The 15,473-nt window shown below is 39.2% G+C and overlaps 1 protein-coding gene across 4 annotated transcripts in view; it reads left to right on the top strand.

Annotated features, from left to right (window-relative positions):
• Positions 1-12,852, top strand: part of CSNK1A1 (casein kinase 1 alpha 1) — a gene marked incomplete at its 3' end in the record, with an annotated part of 52,431 nt that extends 39,579 nt beyond the window's left edge. The window contains exon 11 of one of the 4 annotated variants that reach the window (XM_084636921.1): positions 11,017-12,852. In XM_084636921.1, coding sequence (XP_084493047.1) covers positions 11,017-11,024 — 8 coding nt within the window. Of the gene's footprint in view, positions 1-3,845; positions 5,716-11,016 lie in introns of those variants that run through there. The other 3 variants (XM_084636919.1, XM_084636918.1, XM_084636922.1) reach the window with 3 other exon arrangements.
• Between the last annotated feature and the right edge of the window lie 2,621 nt (positions 12,853-15,473).

Genomic DNA, 15,473 nt, shown 5'->3' with positions numbered 1-15,473 from the left:
TTTCATACCATCAAAAATCCTCATATGCTAGAATTTTTTCATAACTTGCATCCTATTTACAAAGTACCAAGTAGGATACAGTTTATAGGGAGTCTTCTGAATGCCAAAGCAGACAATGTGAAAAAATTGATGTATTTACTGTGCAAGTTCCTCACGTGTCTCTCTAGTATTTGATGAATGGGGCTATAGTCAGAGTGCTCCATCAACTTCATGATAACTCCACAGTGCTTTACTCATTTCAGTGCACAACTGAGAATCACCACACAGCCCAATATATTGTTGACCAGTGTAGTAATGTAATCAATGAATTGGCTCCAGGGAAGGTTATTTTGGTTGTACCAACAACATGGCTAATATGAAACCTGCTTGGGCTTTAATAAATGTGTCCACACCTTCTTTGTTTATGTGCTGTCCATATGATGCAGTTTTTCATTGGCGAGATCTGACAATTTCTCATCATGTGTCAAAAGTGAAAAGCATTTTCAAGTTTTTGAAAAAACAGCCATTCTTCAGTTATTGAGTACAGGACTCAGTATCATCCACACAGAGTAAGCATAGTCATACTCGATGGGCATCTTCTATTAAATGTTTCCAAGATCTTCAAATATTCAAGAAGGTCATTCAATACACAGCTGTTGGAAAAAGTGGTGGCCAAGTGCTGCCCCTGAGTACTCTGCGCTGACAGTCTCAATATCTTGAATATAAAGCTCAAAGTTCATTTCACTGTTTGTACCCCATAGCTCAGTCCATTCAGACTACGGAAAATTATAGTTAAACATTAATGGTAAGAATGAGTTGCTGATGGATAAATTTTTTGAGAATACTGAACACAACCCACTTACAAAAACTGAAGAGGAAAGGTAATAGACAAAACAGTATCATGGAAAAGCCAAGTGATCACATAATGCTGCCTACCTTCTTGATCCACATTTCTAGAGCCAAGACCTTTCTGGTGACACATTCAATTCAGTTTGTGACCTCTTAGTGACTGTTGCAAATTTTAAAGCATATACAAATGTGCAAACAATTCTGACGGTACAACTGCATGTGCGGAACAAAACTTGTCAGTTTGGGGAATCCTCATCCATTCAGAAACCAGAAATAGACTGAAGACCGCCAGTGCTGGGAAGCTGGTGACCATGTGTCACAATTTAATATTAGAGAAGAAAATGGCAGATTAAGAGTTGACTCAGTATTCATCGGATGAAGAAGAAAGCGATAATGATGAATTTGGTGGCAGGAATAGATGAAGTAGTTGAAGCTGAAGAAAAAGATAAATGAAAAGCCAGGTGCTTGAAGAGTTGGCCTGCTACTCACTAGCATATGTGCATTTAAAAAAATCACTTTTTACATATGCTATTTGTTTTCTGTTTAATTTTTCTTTTATAACTTTTGTATGCAGTGGTGTTGTAGCCCTGTTGGTCCCAAGATATTAGAAGGACAAAGGTGAGTGACGTATTATTTATTATTGGACCAACTTCTGTTGAGGAGAGACCAGCTTACACAGAGGTTTTCTTGCATAACATTCACATTGCTAAAAAGGTAGTAATTCTATTTATTAGAATGTTTTCATTGTGCTTCACATTTTTCTAAGTTAAATAACTTTTGTTTCGTAATTAGGCACAAGTGTTTAAAGCTAAGCCTATTGAAGACCATAAAGTGTTACCTTTTTGTTGTTACTATTCTGATAAATTAGTGCTTTAGTGGTTTTCCATACTTGCCATTTTTTTTAATAATGTTTGACCAAGTCAGCTGGCCAATTATTTTGGACTGATTGAATGCTCAACCCTTACTGCAGTTGATGCAGTTTCTTAAAGCTTGATTTGCAAGTTGAATCTTCACTGAGGGAAACAGCGAAGGAAAGAATCTTTGACAGTTATTCATGTCACTTGTTTCAGTAAACAGCTGCAAAAGAACTGTTCTGTGGTTCTCCTTGCTAAATGGGTGAGTGAATTTTTTTTGAAAAAGTACAAAAATAGGATTTTTAGGTTTTAAATTTTTAAACAATTTTCTCTTTAAAAATAAACCTGTTTTAAAATGAAGTTTGAATTTACTCCAAAATATGTTAAGGCTTAAACTTGCTGTAATCTCTTAACACTTAAATAAAAAATACATATGCCGAATCCATGAGCCTCTATCAAAAACTTTGAGTTAAAGGATGCTTTTCTATATAAAATATCTTCCCCGATTCTAACTTTTGAGCTTTATAAATGATGTAATAGGTCATGTACTGTAATAGCTTGATCCTGTGGTAGACCCACAGGCTGTACTGCTTGGTGCAAGAGCCTGGCAGTCGTCATAAATGTTGGACCAGGCCTCTAACTTCAGGAGATATCCTGTATCTCATCAGGATCATCCACTGAGCCCACCTTGAGGTGGTCTCCTCCTGTTTTATATCTTGGATTGTTAATTCTTTTGTTTGGCTGGGGCTGGGGCAGGGTAGAGGAGTTTTGTAACAAGGGAGAAGGAGCAGAAGGGTGCAACACTGGAGTGAAAACAGGACACTGGGAAAAAGGGATAACATTCTTCAGAGTGCAGCCTCTAGCGCAGTGTTTTTCAAATGCAGCCATTGTAGCCACATGCAGCTACCGGAGCTTTTCTTGTGGCCACAGCCTCCTGGGCCGTGATGGGGACAGTGGGGGGGGGGGAAGGAGTGGCAAAGTAGCGGCCCCTCCCTGTTGCTCCTGGATGCACCGCCTTGGTATTGGTTGGAGGGCTGCCAGTAGGGGTTGGATCCTGCCCCCCTCCGGTGACAACCTGGGGCACAACGCTGGAGGAGCAGGCAGCCAGTGAGTTCCTCACCTTCCCAGGGGCAGTGGGGCTCAGGCTTTGGGCTTCAGCCCTGGGGAGGCAGGGCCTAAGGCTCTGGCCATGTTTCGGGCTCTGGCTGTGCAGCACCAGGCTCCAGCCCTACGGCTTTGGGCTCCATCCCAGACCCCATCCCCTGTCCGTTTCAGGATCTGGACACAAGATTTCAGGCTCCATCCTACAAATATTTTAGGGAAAAAATATGAGTAGCCACCAGCAAAAGTTGGTGGCCTCATAGCGCGGCCACCAAAACATTTATCCTGAGAACTCCTTCTCTGTTCATTTCAACACTTGGGAATAGAGGAGGAAAGAGACCTGCCGTGGCTGCGAGTCATATTTACAAAACAAACAAAAATTGTACCCCCTGGGTATAAAAGGAACATCATATGCTAAATGTAAGCAGCACAACAGAGATGCAAGGTCTGGTTGTCAGAATGAAGCATGATGCAAAATGCTCTTCAGAAGGCAATGATTTTGAAGATGATGTGGACATATCTGAACAATCTGGATTATCTGGTTAGTAAACTTATTTTTCCACCATTCTTATGGACTGCCTACCATGTCTTACTATGTTAGTGAATGATAACTTAGCTTATTGTCACACACCAGTGTTTTGGGTAGATTATTTACTTACCAACTTCAAAGTTTTTGTGTTCACAATATAATTGGTATATTAATTTGTTGTGGGAATATTTATCGATTCCATTTTTACTGTTACTGGTGGACTTCTGAAATGACTTTTTTATTGCGCAGTATAATCAAACAAAAGTAGAGTTTGATTAGGCATTTATGAATTTTTAACATTTAAAGGGGTTTTTATTTTCACGCTGTCTGGTATGTTTCTAGAAATGAGGGTTTTTTAATAGAATTGGATAATTCTCATGACTTTTTTCCAATAAAACTAGGTTCGGAATAAATTATTTAAACAGTGGAACAAACAGGTCCAGTAGGATGCGTGTTTCATGTGTTTTATATATACTTTATTATAAGCAACACTGAGTAATGCTTAATTAGTGACGTTTACCATTTTGTTTCAGGGTCCATCTTAGACAATAAGGGTTTATGAACATCTGTCTGCAGTGTTTACAACTTCAGAGTCATCATCTGCCGGTACCACTAGATTGCCGCAACTAAATATGTGTCCGACAGTAAATTACCTGAATCAAGAAAAGACTTTCTTCATTATCCAGTAAAACCATGGATGCGTTAGTAATCAGGATCAGCCCATTCCAACCAGACTCCTTTGGTGACAAGATTGCTTGGTTCATTTATGCAACAAATTCTCCCTTTCGTCTTGTTCAGAGCAAACATTTCATTGATGTGGCGCAGTCGTTATGATGAGGCTACACACTACTGGCAGAGCAGACCATGCTGGAAAGTTACTGGACACAGAGTGTGAGAATGAAATTGAACACTGTGTGCAAAAAAAATTTACAGGAAATTTCATTAATCTGAGTCTTGATGAGTGGAGCAACGTACACAATGATCCAATAATCTGTGCTTGTGTGACAACAGAAGATGGGGTTGTCTATCTTACAAGAACAATTGATACATCAGGAAATATCCACGTAGCAGAATACTTATCAGTAGCAGTAAAAGCTATAACAAGTTGAACAAAAATTAAAGTGTGTAGCATCAGAGACAATGCTGCAAATGTAGCAAAGATGAGAAGATATCCAGAAGAAAATAATGAAGGGACCCTAAAACTTATAACTTGGGGTTGCAGTGCTCATTTGATTGATCTTTTAGCCGAAGTTCACCTCCAGGAATAAATAAAAATGTTGAAATTTCAAAATAATTCCCTAACAACCACTTCAGCTTTGCTGCAGAGAGGAGGAGGATCCAAACCAATTCTCACCCAATATGTACAATGGGATTAGTAGTTGACTTTTGAGGTATTTATTAAGAACTGACCTGTTTTGATGGCTATTTGTGAAGCAAATTGTTGGCAAAATAGATGGAACTATCACAGCTGAAGTAGTCAACATCAGACTGAAGAGAAATGTAGAATACATGCTGCATATACTGAAACCACTTTCTGTAGCTTTGGATAAACTGCAGAAAGATTGCTGTATTGCTGATGCTGTTGAAATTTAGAAAGGAACATCAGGAGACATTGAGGAAAGGAAATAATGAACAACAAATTTTAAATTGCAGGCAGTAAGGAAGCAGATGGATCAATCATTTACTCATCTCCTTTTCTTGTCAATATTGTCAATGCAAAGCACCAGGGTAGATGCTTTAACTGCTGAAGGTGCTACTATACTACTGGCATCTAATAATCACTCATCAGTCATGCCAACCACAATAAATTTCAGGGCTGGTGGTAAACCATTCAAGCCATACACGTTTGCTAATGATTTAAACAAAGTCCTACCACTGAACTGGTGGCTGTCACTAGTTAAGCACCTGGAACCAGAGTTTTTTGAAGTGCTAAACCTGCTTTTGACAGCAGTAGCCTCTTCTGCAGGCACAGTGAATATTTGCTTTATTTGAACTAATTCAAATTTGAGAAATCAATTAGGAGTCGAAAAAGCAGGAAAGCTAGTCCCTCTTCTAGTCTATGAATAAAAACGAGGGGAAGGGATGAAATCTAAAAGTTTGAAGGAGGGCCTAAGAAATGTAGGAGACTCTCTCATGTTCAAGAGACTTATGCGAAAAGGAACTTCAGCCTGGGCAAATGTGCCAAAGTGAAAGTAACAGGAGCTGACCTGAAATAATTTAATCACTGCTAAACGCAGTTAATCCCTGTTTCCTAAATCATTTAGTTGTAAATGTGAAATATGTTTTGATAAGCAAAGTTTTGTTGAATAAAAATGCTGTTTTCTGTGTTTAAATTCCAGCTGCTGTCCTAATGCAGCATGATTCAAATTATGGGCAAAAGTTAATTATCCAGTAAATAATTGTACATTTTCAGTATGCTAGAAAACAGTGAATGATATTGCTTAATCTGAAACTATTAAACTAAAATTGCATAAATAAATGTGTGTGTATATGTATTAGGACTGTTGATTAATCGCAATTAACTCAAATTAATTGCACTGTTAAACAATAGAATACCAATTGAAATTTATTAAATATTTTGGATGTTTTTGTACATTCTCATATATATCGTATTGTGTTGTAATCAAAATATGCACTGATTTTGATTACAAATATTTGCACTTTAAAAATGATAAACAAAAATAGTATTTTTCAGTTCACCTCATACAAGTACGGTAGTGCAGCCTTTGTTGTAAAAGTGCAACTTACAAATGTAGATTTTTGGTTTTTTACATAACTGCACTCAAACAAAACAATGTAAAACTTCAGAGCCCACAAGTCCACTCAGTCCTACTTCTTGTTCAGCCAACCGCTAAGACAAACTGGTTTGTTTACATTTACGGGAGATAATGCTGCTCTCTTATTTAGTGTCACCAGAAAGTGAGAACAAGCTTTTGCATGACACTTTTGTACCCGGCATTGCAAGGTATTTACGTGCCAGATAAGCTAAACATTCGTATGCCCCTTCATGCTTTGGCCAACATTCCAGAGGACATGCTTCCATACTGATGACACTTGTTTTAATTAAATTTGGCACAGTTCTCTCCCCCCCCGAGGAGTTCAATGTCCCCTGCTCTGTTTTACCCACATTCTGCCATATTTCATGTTATAGCAGTCTCGGATGATGACCCAGCACATGTTCATTTTAAGAACACTTTCAGAACAGATTTCAGAAAACACAAGTTACCAATATGAGATTTCTAAAATAGCTACAGCTCTGGACCCAAGGTTTAAGAATCTGAAGTGCCTTCCAAAATCTGAGGGTCAAGGTTTGGAGCATGCTTTCAGAAGTCTTAAAAGAGCAACACTTCAATGCAGAAACTACAGAACCTGAATCACCAAAAAAGAAAATCAACTTTCTGCTTGTGGCATCTGACTCAAACAATGAAAATGAATGTTGGTCTGCACTGCTTTGGATTGTTATCGAGCAGGACCTGTAATCAGCATGGACACATCCTCTGGAATGGTGGTTGAAGCATGAAGGGACATACGAATCTTTAGCGCACCTGGCATGTAAATATTTTGCAACACCAGCTACAAAAGTGACATGAGAACGCCTGTTCTCACTTTCAGGTGATGTAAACAAGAAGCGGGCAGCATTATCTCCTGCAGATGTTAATAGACTTATTTATCTGACCAATTGGCTGAACAAGAAGTCGACTGAGTGGACTTGCAGGCTCTAAAATTTTTTTTTTTAAATGCAGGTTTTTTTGTACATAGTCCTACATCTGTAAGTTCAACTTTCAAGATCGAGATCACACTACAGTACTTCTGTTAGGTGAATTGAAAAATACTATTTTGATATTTTACAGTGCAAATACTTCTAATCAAAAATAAATATAAGCTCTGTACACTTTGTATTCTGTGTTGTAATTGAAATTAATATATTAGAAAATGTAGAAAACATCCAAAAATTTAAATAAATGGTATTCTATTGTTTAACAGTGCGATTAATCATGATTAATTAATTGTTAGCTTGTGATGGTCAGTCCTAGGGCTATAAAGTAAAACCGTAGTCAGCTAAGAGGGAAGCTGGGAAACCTTCTCATCTGAAAGCCACTTACACTGCTCTATGCAGAGAAAGGTAGTAGACCGCAGGGTCTCAACAAACTGTTGGGACATGCTTTTGTGGGAAGACATTGTGGGGAGGGATAGCTCAGTGGTTTGAGCATTGGTCTGCTAAACCCAGGGTTGAGAGTTCAATCTTTGAGGGGGCCATTTGGGATCTGGGGCAAAAATTGGGGATTGGTCCTGCTTTGAGTAGGGGGTTGGACTAGATGACCTCCTGAGGTCCCTTCCAACCCTGGTATTCTATGATTGTCCCAATTCTCCCATTTCATCCAAGGACTGGACAGTTATCAGAACCAAGAAATGGATCCTCTTTGTGTGGTGGGAGCACCTACTCTGTAATCTTTTCTTCTTCTTGCTCCCTCCCCAGTAGTTCCTCTAACACTTCTTGTATGTTCAGGATTGCTAGAGGAAAGCATTAAGGAGGTTCATGGATTCCACAGCATGAGACCTGTCTCTTGTGTCTTCTGTGGTGGGGATGCTCCCATCTGCTTCCTCACTTTGTTAATCCCACAGTCCTCCATCAGCAATACAGAGGAGAGGCAGCATGAGGGCTGGTTCGTTACAGTACCAGGACGCTGTATCCTGGATAAGTGCTGCTGTGCTCGTTTGTCAGAGCACTGCATCCACTCTGGGCTTTCCTCCAGGAAGTGGAGGCAAAAATTATCTGAAAAAAAAACAGCTTTTAAACGTGAAAGCGTCTCTTGTCAATTAAAATATTACAAACTGGTAGAACGTCTGACGTTAAAGCCTAAGAAGGCCAAGAAATGGCAACAGTATTTTCCCTTGGTGTTTAATGTTGGTAGTACTTGTATCCAAAACACGGCATGCTGTTCATAGATCATGGCAGTACCTAAGACCTAATTGAGCAAATTCTGATATTAGGCAAAAGTGGCAGTGTAAAGGTGTGCTTTTGTTTCCTTTCATATTTTCCCAGATTCAAATAAAACTTGTTCTGTTATTTAGTGAGATGTTTTCTAGCTACTAACACCAGAAATGCAAAAAAAACCTGCTCAAATTCGCGTCTTATCATCCCCAGTAATCTGCAATTTGATCTTTGATGGGGGTTTTTCATGACACGGAAGACCCCAGCTCATCATGCCATAGCTGTATGGACTCCGCAGTGCTGATCACTATAAACTGGCTGCTTTTTTCAGAGATGAGACTCAAGCATACACAGCAAATCTACTGAATGTGTCATTTTTAGATTGCTTTCCTTACCGTAAATTCACAAACTAGTGAATCTAGTTCTGGTCCCATGGTTCCCGAAAGGCTATTAGCATTTAGGAAGATTCCCAAACTTACGCTCTGACTCCTCCCCTCTCTCATTTTAAAAGACATGTACTACTGATTGTCCTTAGTGCAGCTTGACAACTGGAAACAAAGAACTGTTGTCACAAGACTAGCCAATTTAGTGGTCCACAGGCCACAGTTTGGTCACTGATGTAGAGTATCCTGCCTTGCTTAACAGTAATACAGAACACAGGAGATTCATGTGATTATTGCATTTTGTTTCCTTTTGTTTCATCCACTATCTCCCATAAATCATTTCTTTATATCATGCTGTTCGTGTTATCTTGTACATTGAGTATCTGTGATGGAGAGTTGATAAAAGCTCTAAAGATGTTTGATTTCCTGAGCATAAGAACTTCCAAAATGCAGTGAACCTATAACAGTGGTAGGTGTGTAGTAATAGAGGCACCTGAACAAATGATACGGCAAAATGGCACTAGTGTTGGATGGTATTGTGACCAGAATGCAGGGGGGAAGTGTACATACCAGATTGTGGTTGCCAGTCTTATCAGCGTGACATCCCAAAGTACAGCCCCAGTATCTGTGTAACCAGTCCTGAGACTGTAGGAAGTGTTTGTCAAATTGGCGAAGGCTTATCACAACAGAAGAACACAGCCACACAGCAAAAATGCAGACTGCACAATGGTAGTTTTTCCTGCAGCTTTTAATGAGGGTGCTTAAAAGAAGGTGGTGTAAATGCTGAGCGTTTTAAATGCTTTCCAAATTAGGTGCAGTGTACTTCACATTCTGATAGGCTGGTAAAATAGTCTGAATAGTCTGAAGCTGGGTAATGATTTGGGACAAAGCATGTCAGATGGGCCTTTATCTTTCAACTAAAAACATACAGCTGCAGTCATTTGGATAAGGCATATTAAAGATGAGTTGCAAAAAAGATAAGAATCTTTGACTCTAATCCGTTTTGGCTTCTTTAATTGAAGTTCAGTTTTCTTTACAGATCATAAAGTGTTTTTGCTTGTTTCCATTAGAAATCTAAGTGCTGTGTATTCTGGAAGGCTCTCTGACTACAGAACTAGTGAAATGGTGACATCACGAGCTAAAAGCTGAGCCGTTAAAGGAAAGGGATTTATTTTTAATCGCTGGTTTTAAAATTCTTTTTTAAAATCTGTTCAATGATTGACTCTGGTTAAAGAAAATTTGCTAGTTTCAGCATTCTAGTCCCTTCAGTAAGTCATTAGTGTTCAGACTTCCCTCCAAAAAAAGTCAGGCATTTCTAAGTTCAAAAACAAAAATGAACAACCTTTCAGGCTTTTATCCCTCATGAAATAGCAATGGCCGCAAGTCCAATTTTAAAATACTGGTCACCTTTTAAAGGTTTTGGGGTATCAAAATGACCTCATGGGGGTGATTTGATTGAAGATTTCTTGTGTGGTAAATGATCTAATGGCTGCATCTGTTTGAGAACAGAATTTCAGTTTTCCAGTAACTGCTCTCAAATGAATTGGGGATAGGAAACTATCAGATGGCCAGAGACATTCATAAACAAAATGCACCTTGATTTGTGAACATCTCACTACAACACTTCAGTCTACCGTGTTCCTTAAAGTCTGGGGCCTGCCTACAATTCTTAAACCTGAGCATTTCCAGTCGCACCATTATAAGTAGACAACTACAAAGGGCTTAAATGGAGCCCTGAAGGATCTGTAAAAGTAACTGGTGCCCAGCCAAAGCAGTGGCTCCCTCCAAACACATCACAATGTGCCTTTTTAAAATAAGGATCTGAAGCAAACCAGCTGATAGTTGCTTCATGGAGTGAAAAGGCATTTTAAAGTATTTCTGCACAGTTCCAAAACGGTTCTAATCCGGCTGGCCCCAAAGAACGGGATCAAATCTGCTTCCTGCCACTTGATGCTCCTCCGAGAGACTGTCATCAGGTGACCGGTGGGGACATTCTGCAAAATACACACACACACACACACAGCATTACAGACAAGTAGAAAACAACTCTGTGAAATTACACCCTGCTTCCTAGTGGCAAGAACACATCTTGTTCTTAAATTCTATGGCTGGCTGCCAAACTGAATGGCCATTTGAAGGACTTTGCATCTAGTTAGTGCATATGTGTACTGTTGCTATAAATTTATAAGCATGCGATGTTGGTTCGGAACAGTGATCAGTCAAACCACGTTTAGCTTTAGAAAAGGAAAGCAGGGACCATACCGTTCTAAAATGGAACAACATTTTCTCTGTAAATGACCATAATTATTTGTGTTTAACCCTGCCATCCCGGAGGCTGTTCCGTTTTTCTTTTCAAATATCAGTAAGTTGCCTTTGTTTATCTTACAGGTTTCTGAGCATGAAGAGAGGAACAAACAAAGCAGAGCAGATCGGAGCAGGACTTGTCACTCCCCAAATCCTAGAAATTTTAGTTCATACGTACACTTGCCAGTGGTTGTGGGCAACCATTTACTTGGTGTAAAGAACTTAATTTCAGTATAAACTGGCTCTGGGCAGTGCTGGTGATGCTGCACTTTGAGTTGTAGCAGCAGCTGTAATTGTGAATTACTGAGATAGTGAAACATGGTGTCCAGTTTTCTATTGCATTTTTTCAAATGGAAAAGTTAACTAAATGGTTGACACAAAATGGTGGAGAAAATTGTGCATATGCCAATTTTTGTTACCTTTTTACTTTGAACTACACTGCTTATGAGATCTCATTGTTTTGGAAGAATGGCATGAACAGTCTTCAGCAACAGTTGTGATAATTGTAAATGCTCACAACTGTGCACTCTTTCTGGTTATTCCTCCCTGGGTTTTGAAAGTTGTACACTTAAAACATTCTTAAAATTGTTGGCTTCTATGTGCAACATACCAAGCCAGCTGACATGGTAGTAACCAAAGATTCCAGTTTTTAAGCGTATGAAAGACTCTGCCTGCTTACCTGTGCTAGAAATAACAGCATCTAAAGTGAAGACTTAAGAGAAACTTAGCGACTACTAGATAATCTTTAGGACTCTGCATTAACTCTATAATGTTCTTGGTATAAAAGGAAAAACAGCATATTTGTCACAGAAATTTAGTTAACATCTTACAACTCAACCTGTATGTAAGTTGCTTAGATAAATGTAATCACTGTAAACATCTATATGATCTGGGATTTTGTTTTTATTTTGAAACGGGAGCTTTTTTGTTTACAAGTTCATTAAAAACTAAAAACTTTCTGTAAGGAAATTTTTTTTTTAAATTTGCCTTGTTAATTCAGTCTAAAGAAATCAACACCACCCCAGTTCTTTTTAAACAGGCAATTTCAAGGCCATTTGTTAAGCAAAAAGTCATTTTTCTTTCTAAATCATTTTAGATTTAGTATTGTAATTCTTCCTCACTTTCGTTTTTAATTTTTTTTTCTTGAGGGGAAAGGGCAGTCTTGCAATTTTTTATAACCTGCTGCATTGATACCCAGCCCTCTATAATAAGAGATTGGCATCTTTTGAAGACCCCAGTATTGGCAGCCCACAAGTGTTGCCGTTGTCTTGCATTGGCTGAACTGACTTGTGGTGATTAGTTTTGAAAATTTAGAATGGAAGTGTTTGGAGGGTTTTAAACCAAGGCATTTTCTTTCAAGTTCTTGTGAAGTGGATATAATCAAATTAACTCTTGTTCTTGGACAGCCTCACACTGCAGTGTTCACATTGGTTACTGCCCTGGGCTTTCCTCCTCACTCTTACTTTAGCCCAGCTGAAAGAAAAGTACTTTTATTGCTGGTAATTCTTTAACAGTGTAATTTATTCCTTTATAGCATGTCAGAATAAATTAAAAAAATCTGAAAATGCTGCCAGATGCCTATTGTGTAAATGGTGTTTTTACGTTAGCATTTTTAGACTGTTTCCATGCATATAGCAAAGTTTTTTGGCCAGGGGGCATATTTTTCTTGTTGGAAAAAATCTTTTAATTTGAAAAACTCTATTCCAAGTCTGCAATATATCCTGTGCACTCTTACTAAAGAGACTGAGATCGCAATTATAACAGACTACTGCTGTTCCAAAAAGTGGGCAACCTAATGGGGGGTGGCAGGCGGGTGGGCTTGTATTCTAGTTTTCCTGATAAGATGTTAAATTCATATCCGGAGAAACCTGTGTCTTGTGAGTTGGCAACTATATTAATAAACACCACTTCAATAGTTAACATGGGTAAATATCTGTTTGGATGGGCGAGGGGTTTGAAAGTGTTGAAGACCTCAAATATATCAAAATATACTTTCAGTGCTTCTGTCTATGTATATGAAGGGCTTCATTTTTCTTTTGTAACTTTGCCTTTGAGTAAAGACAGTTTCTTGCAGCCGGGGGGGAGGATGCTTAAGAGAGCTATTTTCCAGAGTGAATGGGGAACTGATTTCTTTCATGTATTTTTGGGGGAGTCTGCTGGGGTAGTGGTGAGGTTCTAGGTGGCATTCCTCTACTTCATATTTTGCCAAAGGAAACTTTGAAATTCTAAGTATTTGACAAATCCCAGTCTCAGTAATGGAAACAGCCATATTTCAAAGGCACCTGTTGCCATAGCATCTAGGTACATAATTTACAACTAGGCACAAACCAGAGTATTCTGAGGTATATCTAAACTGAATGGAAAGTCCCACTTCTGTAAGACACACTGGTACAAGTGGAAGACGCTGATCTGAAATGTAAGCTCCTCCTGGACAGCTGTAACGTTTCCAGAAAGGATTAGTTGATCTGAACTTCATAGGCCACCAATGCTATTTCCTTGCATAAATGTAGCTCCCCAAAATTGTGGGGAGATGCCATCACAGCCACTGTCAGCTACTGTTTTGGGAAGATACGACAGTTGTGGGGGGGAGATTCCTGTGTAGCTATAATCTTGTTCTGTTTACAAATGAGTATGTAATGGATTATTAATGGGGGGGGGGGTGGATTCAGCAGTTGTGTAGCACTATAAGTGAAATCCATTCCTAGCTGCCTGCCTTGTTCACCTATCAGGAAAACCTGGATTTGGTGGAGTCAAGAGATCCTGTTAATCTACAAAAGTCATAGAATTGTGCTACTTCCATGTGCAGGAAAGGATGGAAGCTAATTGATACTATTTAATACGTGTATATGGTTCTTGTTTGATGTGAAAACGTGAGTCTAGCATGGGAGATGCTGTCATATGCACATCAGACAGTATGGCATTGTTTTGGAAGGCACTTCCCACTCCTGCAGCCATCAGGCTGAACAACAAAGAGAGAATCTCTTCCAAAGAGGGTGAACACCAGCTGAATGTTGGATGGCTGTATACTGTGCAATACATACTGTAACCAAGATGTAAAACTGAAGCCAAAGTACTAAACTCTGTGAATCTGGGCTAATGGCTTTCAGTTGCAGCTCTGCCAGATATGTCACATGGGTGGTTCCCTTACTAATAATATCCAGTGCCCTAAAGGGCAAAGCAAAATATTTTGCAACAGATTTCCAAGCAATAACATACCTACGATGGTCATATATATGGCACATACTAAGACCCCATCCCATGCGAACTTGCCTCCTAGTGAGAACCAGAGTTCCTGACAATTGAACATAATACAATAAAACAGGTTTTAAGCAATTTTGTAACTGTTTAAATCACCAAGAGTGTACTGTCACTTTGATGCTGTTTTTAAAGTGTAGGCACATTACCAAGTTTGTAGGGCACCGAAGTTCCATGCACTTTTCTGTTCATGTTAGAACAAGCGCTCTGCTTACTTCACTGGGTATTAGCAGTGGGGGTCCTCGTAAGAGATTCTAGGTTTTAACTGGGACGTGCAGGTTCGTTTTAAAGAACGGAGCCTGCCAAATGGTTACCAAACACATTGAAAGCCTGTTCAATGTATAATCTTGATGTACGCAATCTTTAACAAAGTTTATTCTCTTGAGGTGTCTGAGGGTTCATTCTGGTTTTTATTAAACTTTTGTACCTAAATTCAGTTGTTGAAGAGATGTATCTATTCTGTTCTACCATTGTAAGTGTGCACTTCTGAAAGGTTCCCTGAACTTGCATGTGGCTTTGTGGATTGTACACCTTCTGAAGTGGGAATTTTGCACCAAGGAATCTTCGATGTCTATTTCAAAACTTACATCTAGTGAGCTTTTCACATGGGATTTTAATTTCCCTTGACACTGTTCTCCAATTTAGAAGATGTTGCTGAGCCAGCCTGCTTCCTCAGCTCCATCTGCTCCTTACTTAGAGTGAAGCTATCATGCTGAATTCATTAACAGCCTGGTGTCGTAAATGCAAGTTTACAAGCACCGCAGACTCCAGCAGAAAGGTGAAGTTGAGCTGTGAGGAAGAGCTCTTAACTGCTGCAAGCACAAATGTCTCCCATAATTGTAATGGGGCAAGCAAGGGACTATAGAAAACCACCTTTCTAGGACAGCTCCCTTCATGGCTTGCACCAGTGTGCGACAGTATATCTTTAAAGTTCCATTGTCTAGGAATAAACCAATTGGCCCTTGGTGCAAATCCTGTATGCAGTGAAGTCTCTTTGGGCTGATAAACAAGAGGTGTAAGGCTGTCCAGTGCACGGCCTTGAGGACTACTTTGATGGACACCTTTCCAGACTACACATGTGAAGCTGCTTTGTCCCAAGTTGTGAAGAGAAAGCTATCCCCTTAACACACAATCTATCTCAAAGAAATTGGGTCTTTTGAAAAGAGTCTTGCAGGTCCCAAACATATTATATTCAGCTGAGTTTGAGGCATTAAAGTTTTTATATACGAAAGCTTTGGTCTAGTTGACTCATTGAATGCATGCGTCGAAGAGCATGTGCAAAGAAA

The sequence above is a fragment of the Lepidochelys olivacea genome (assembly GCF_965140295.1).
Source record: "Lepidochelys olivacea isolate rLepOli2 genome assembly, chromosome: 8".
NCBI lineage: Eukaryota > Metazoa > Chordata > Testudines > Cheloniidae > Lepidochelys > Lepidochelys olivacea.
Note: the sequence above shows the minus strand (reverse complement) of the source record. Positions and strands in the feature narration are given on the sequence as shown.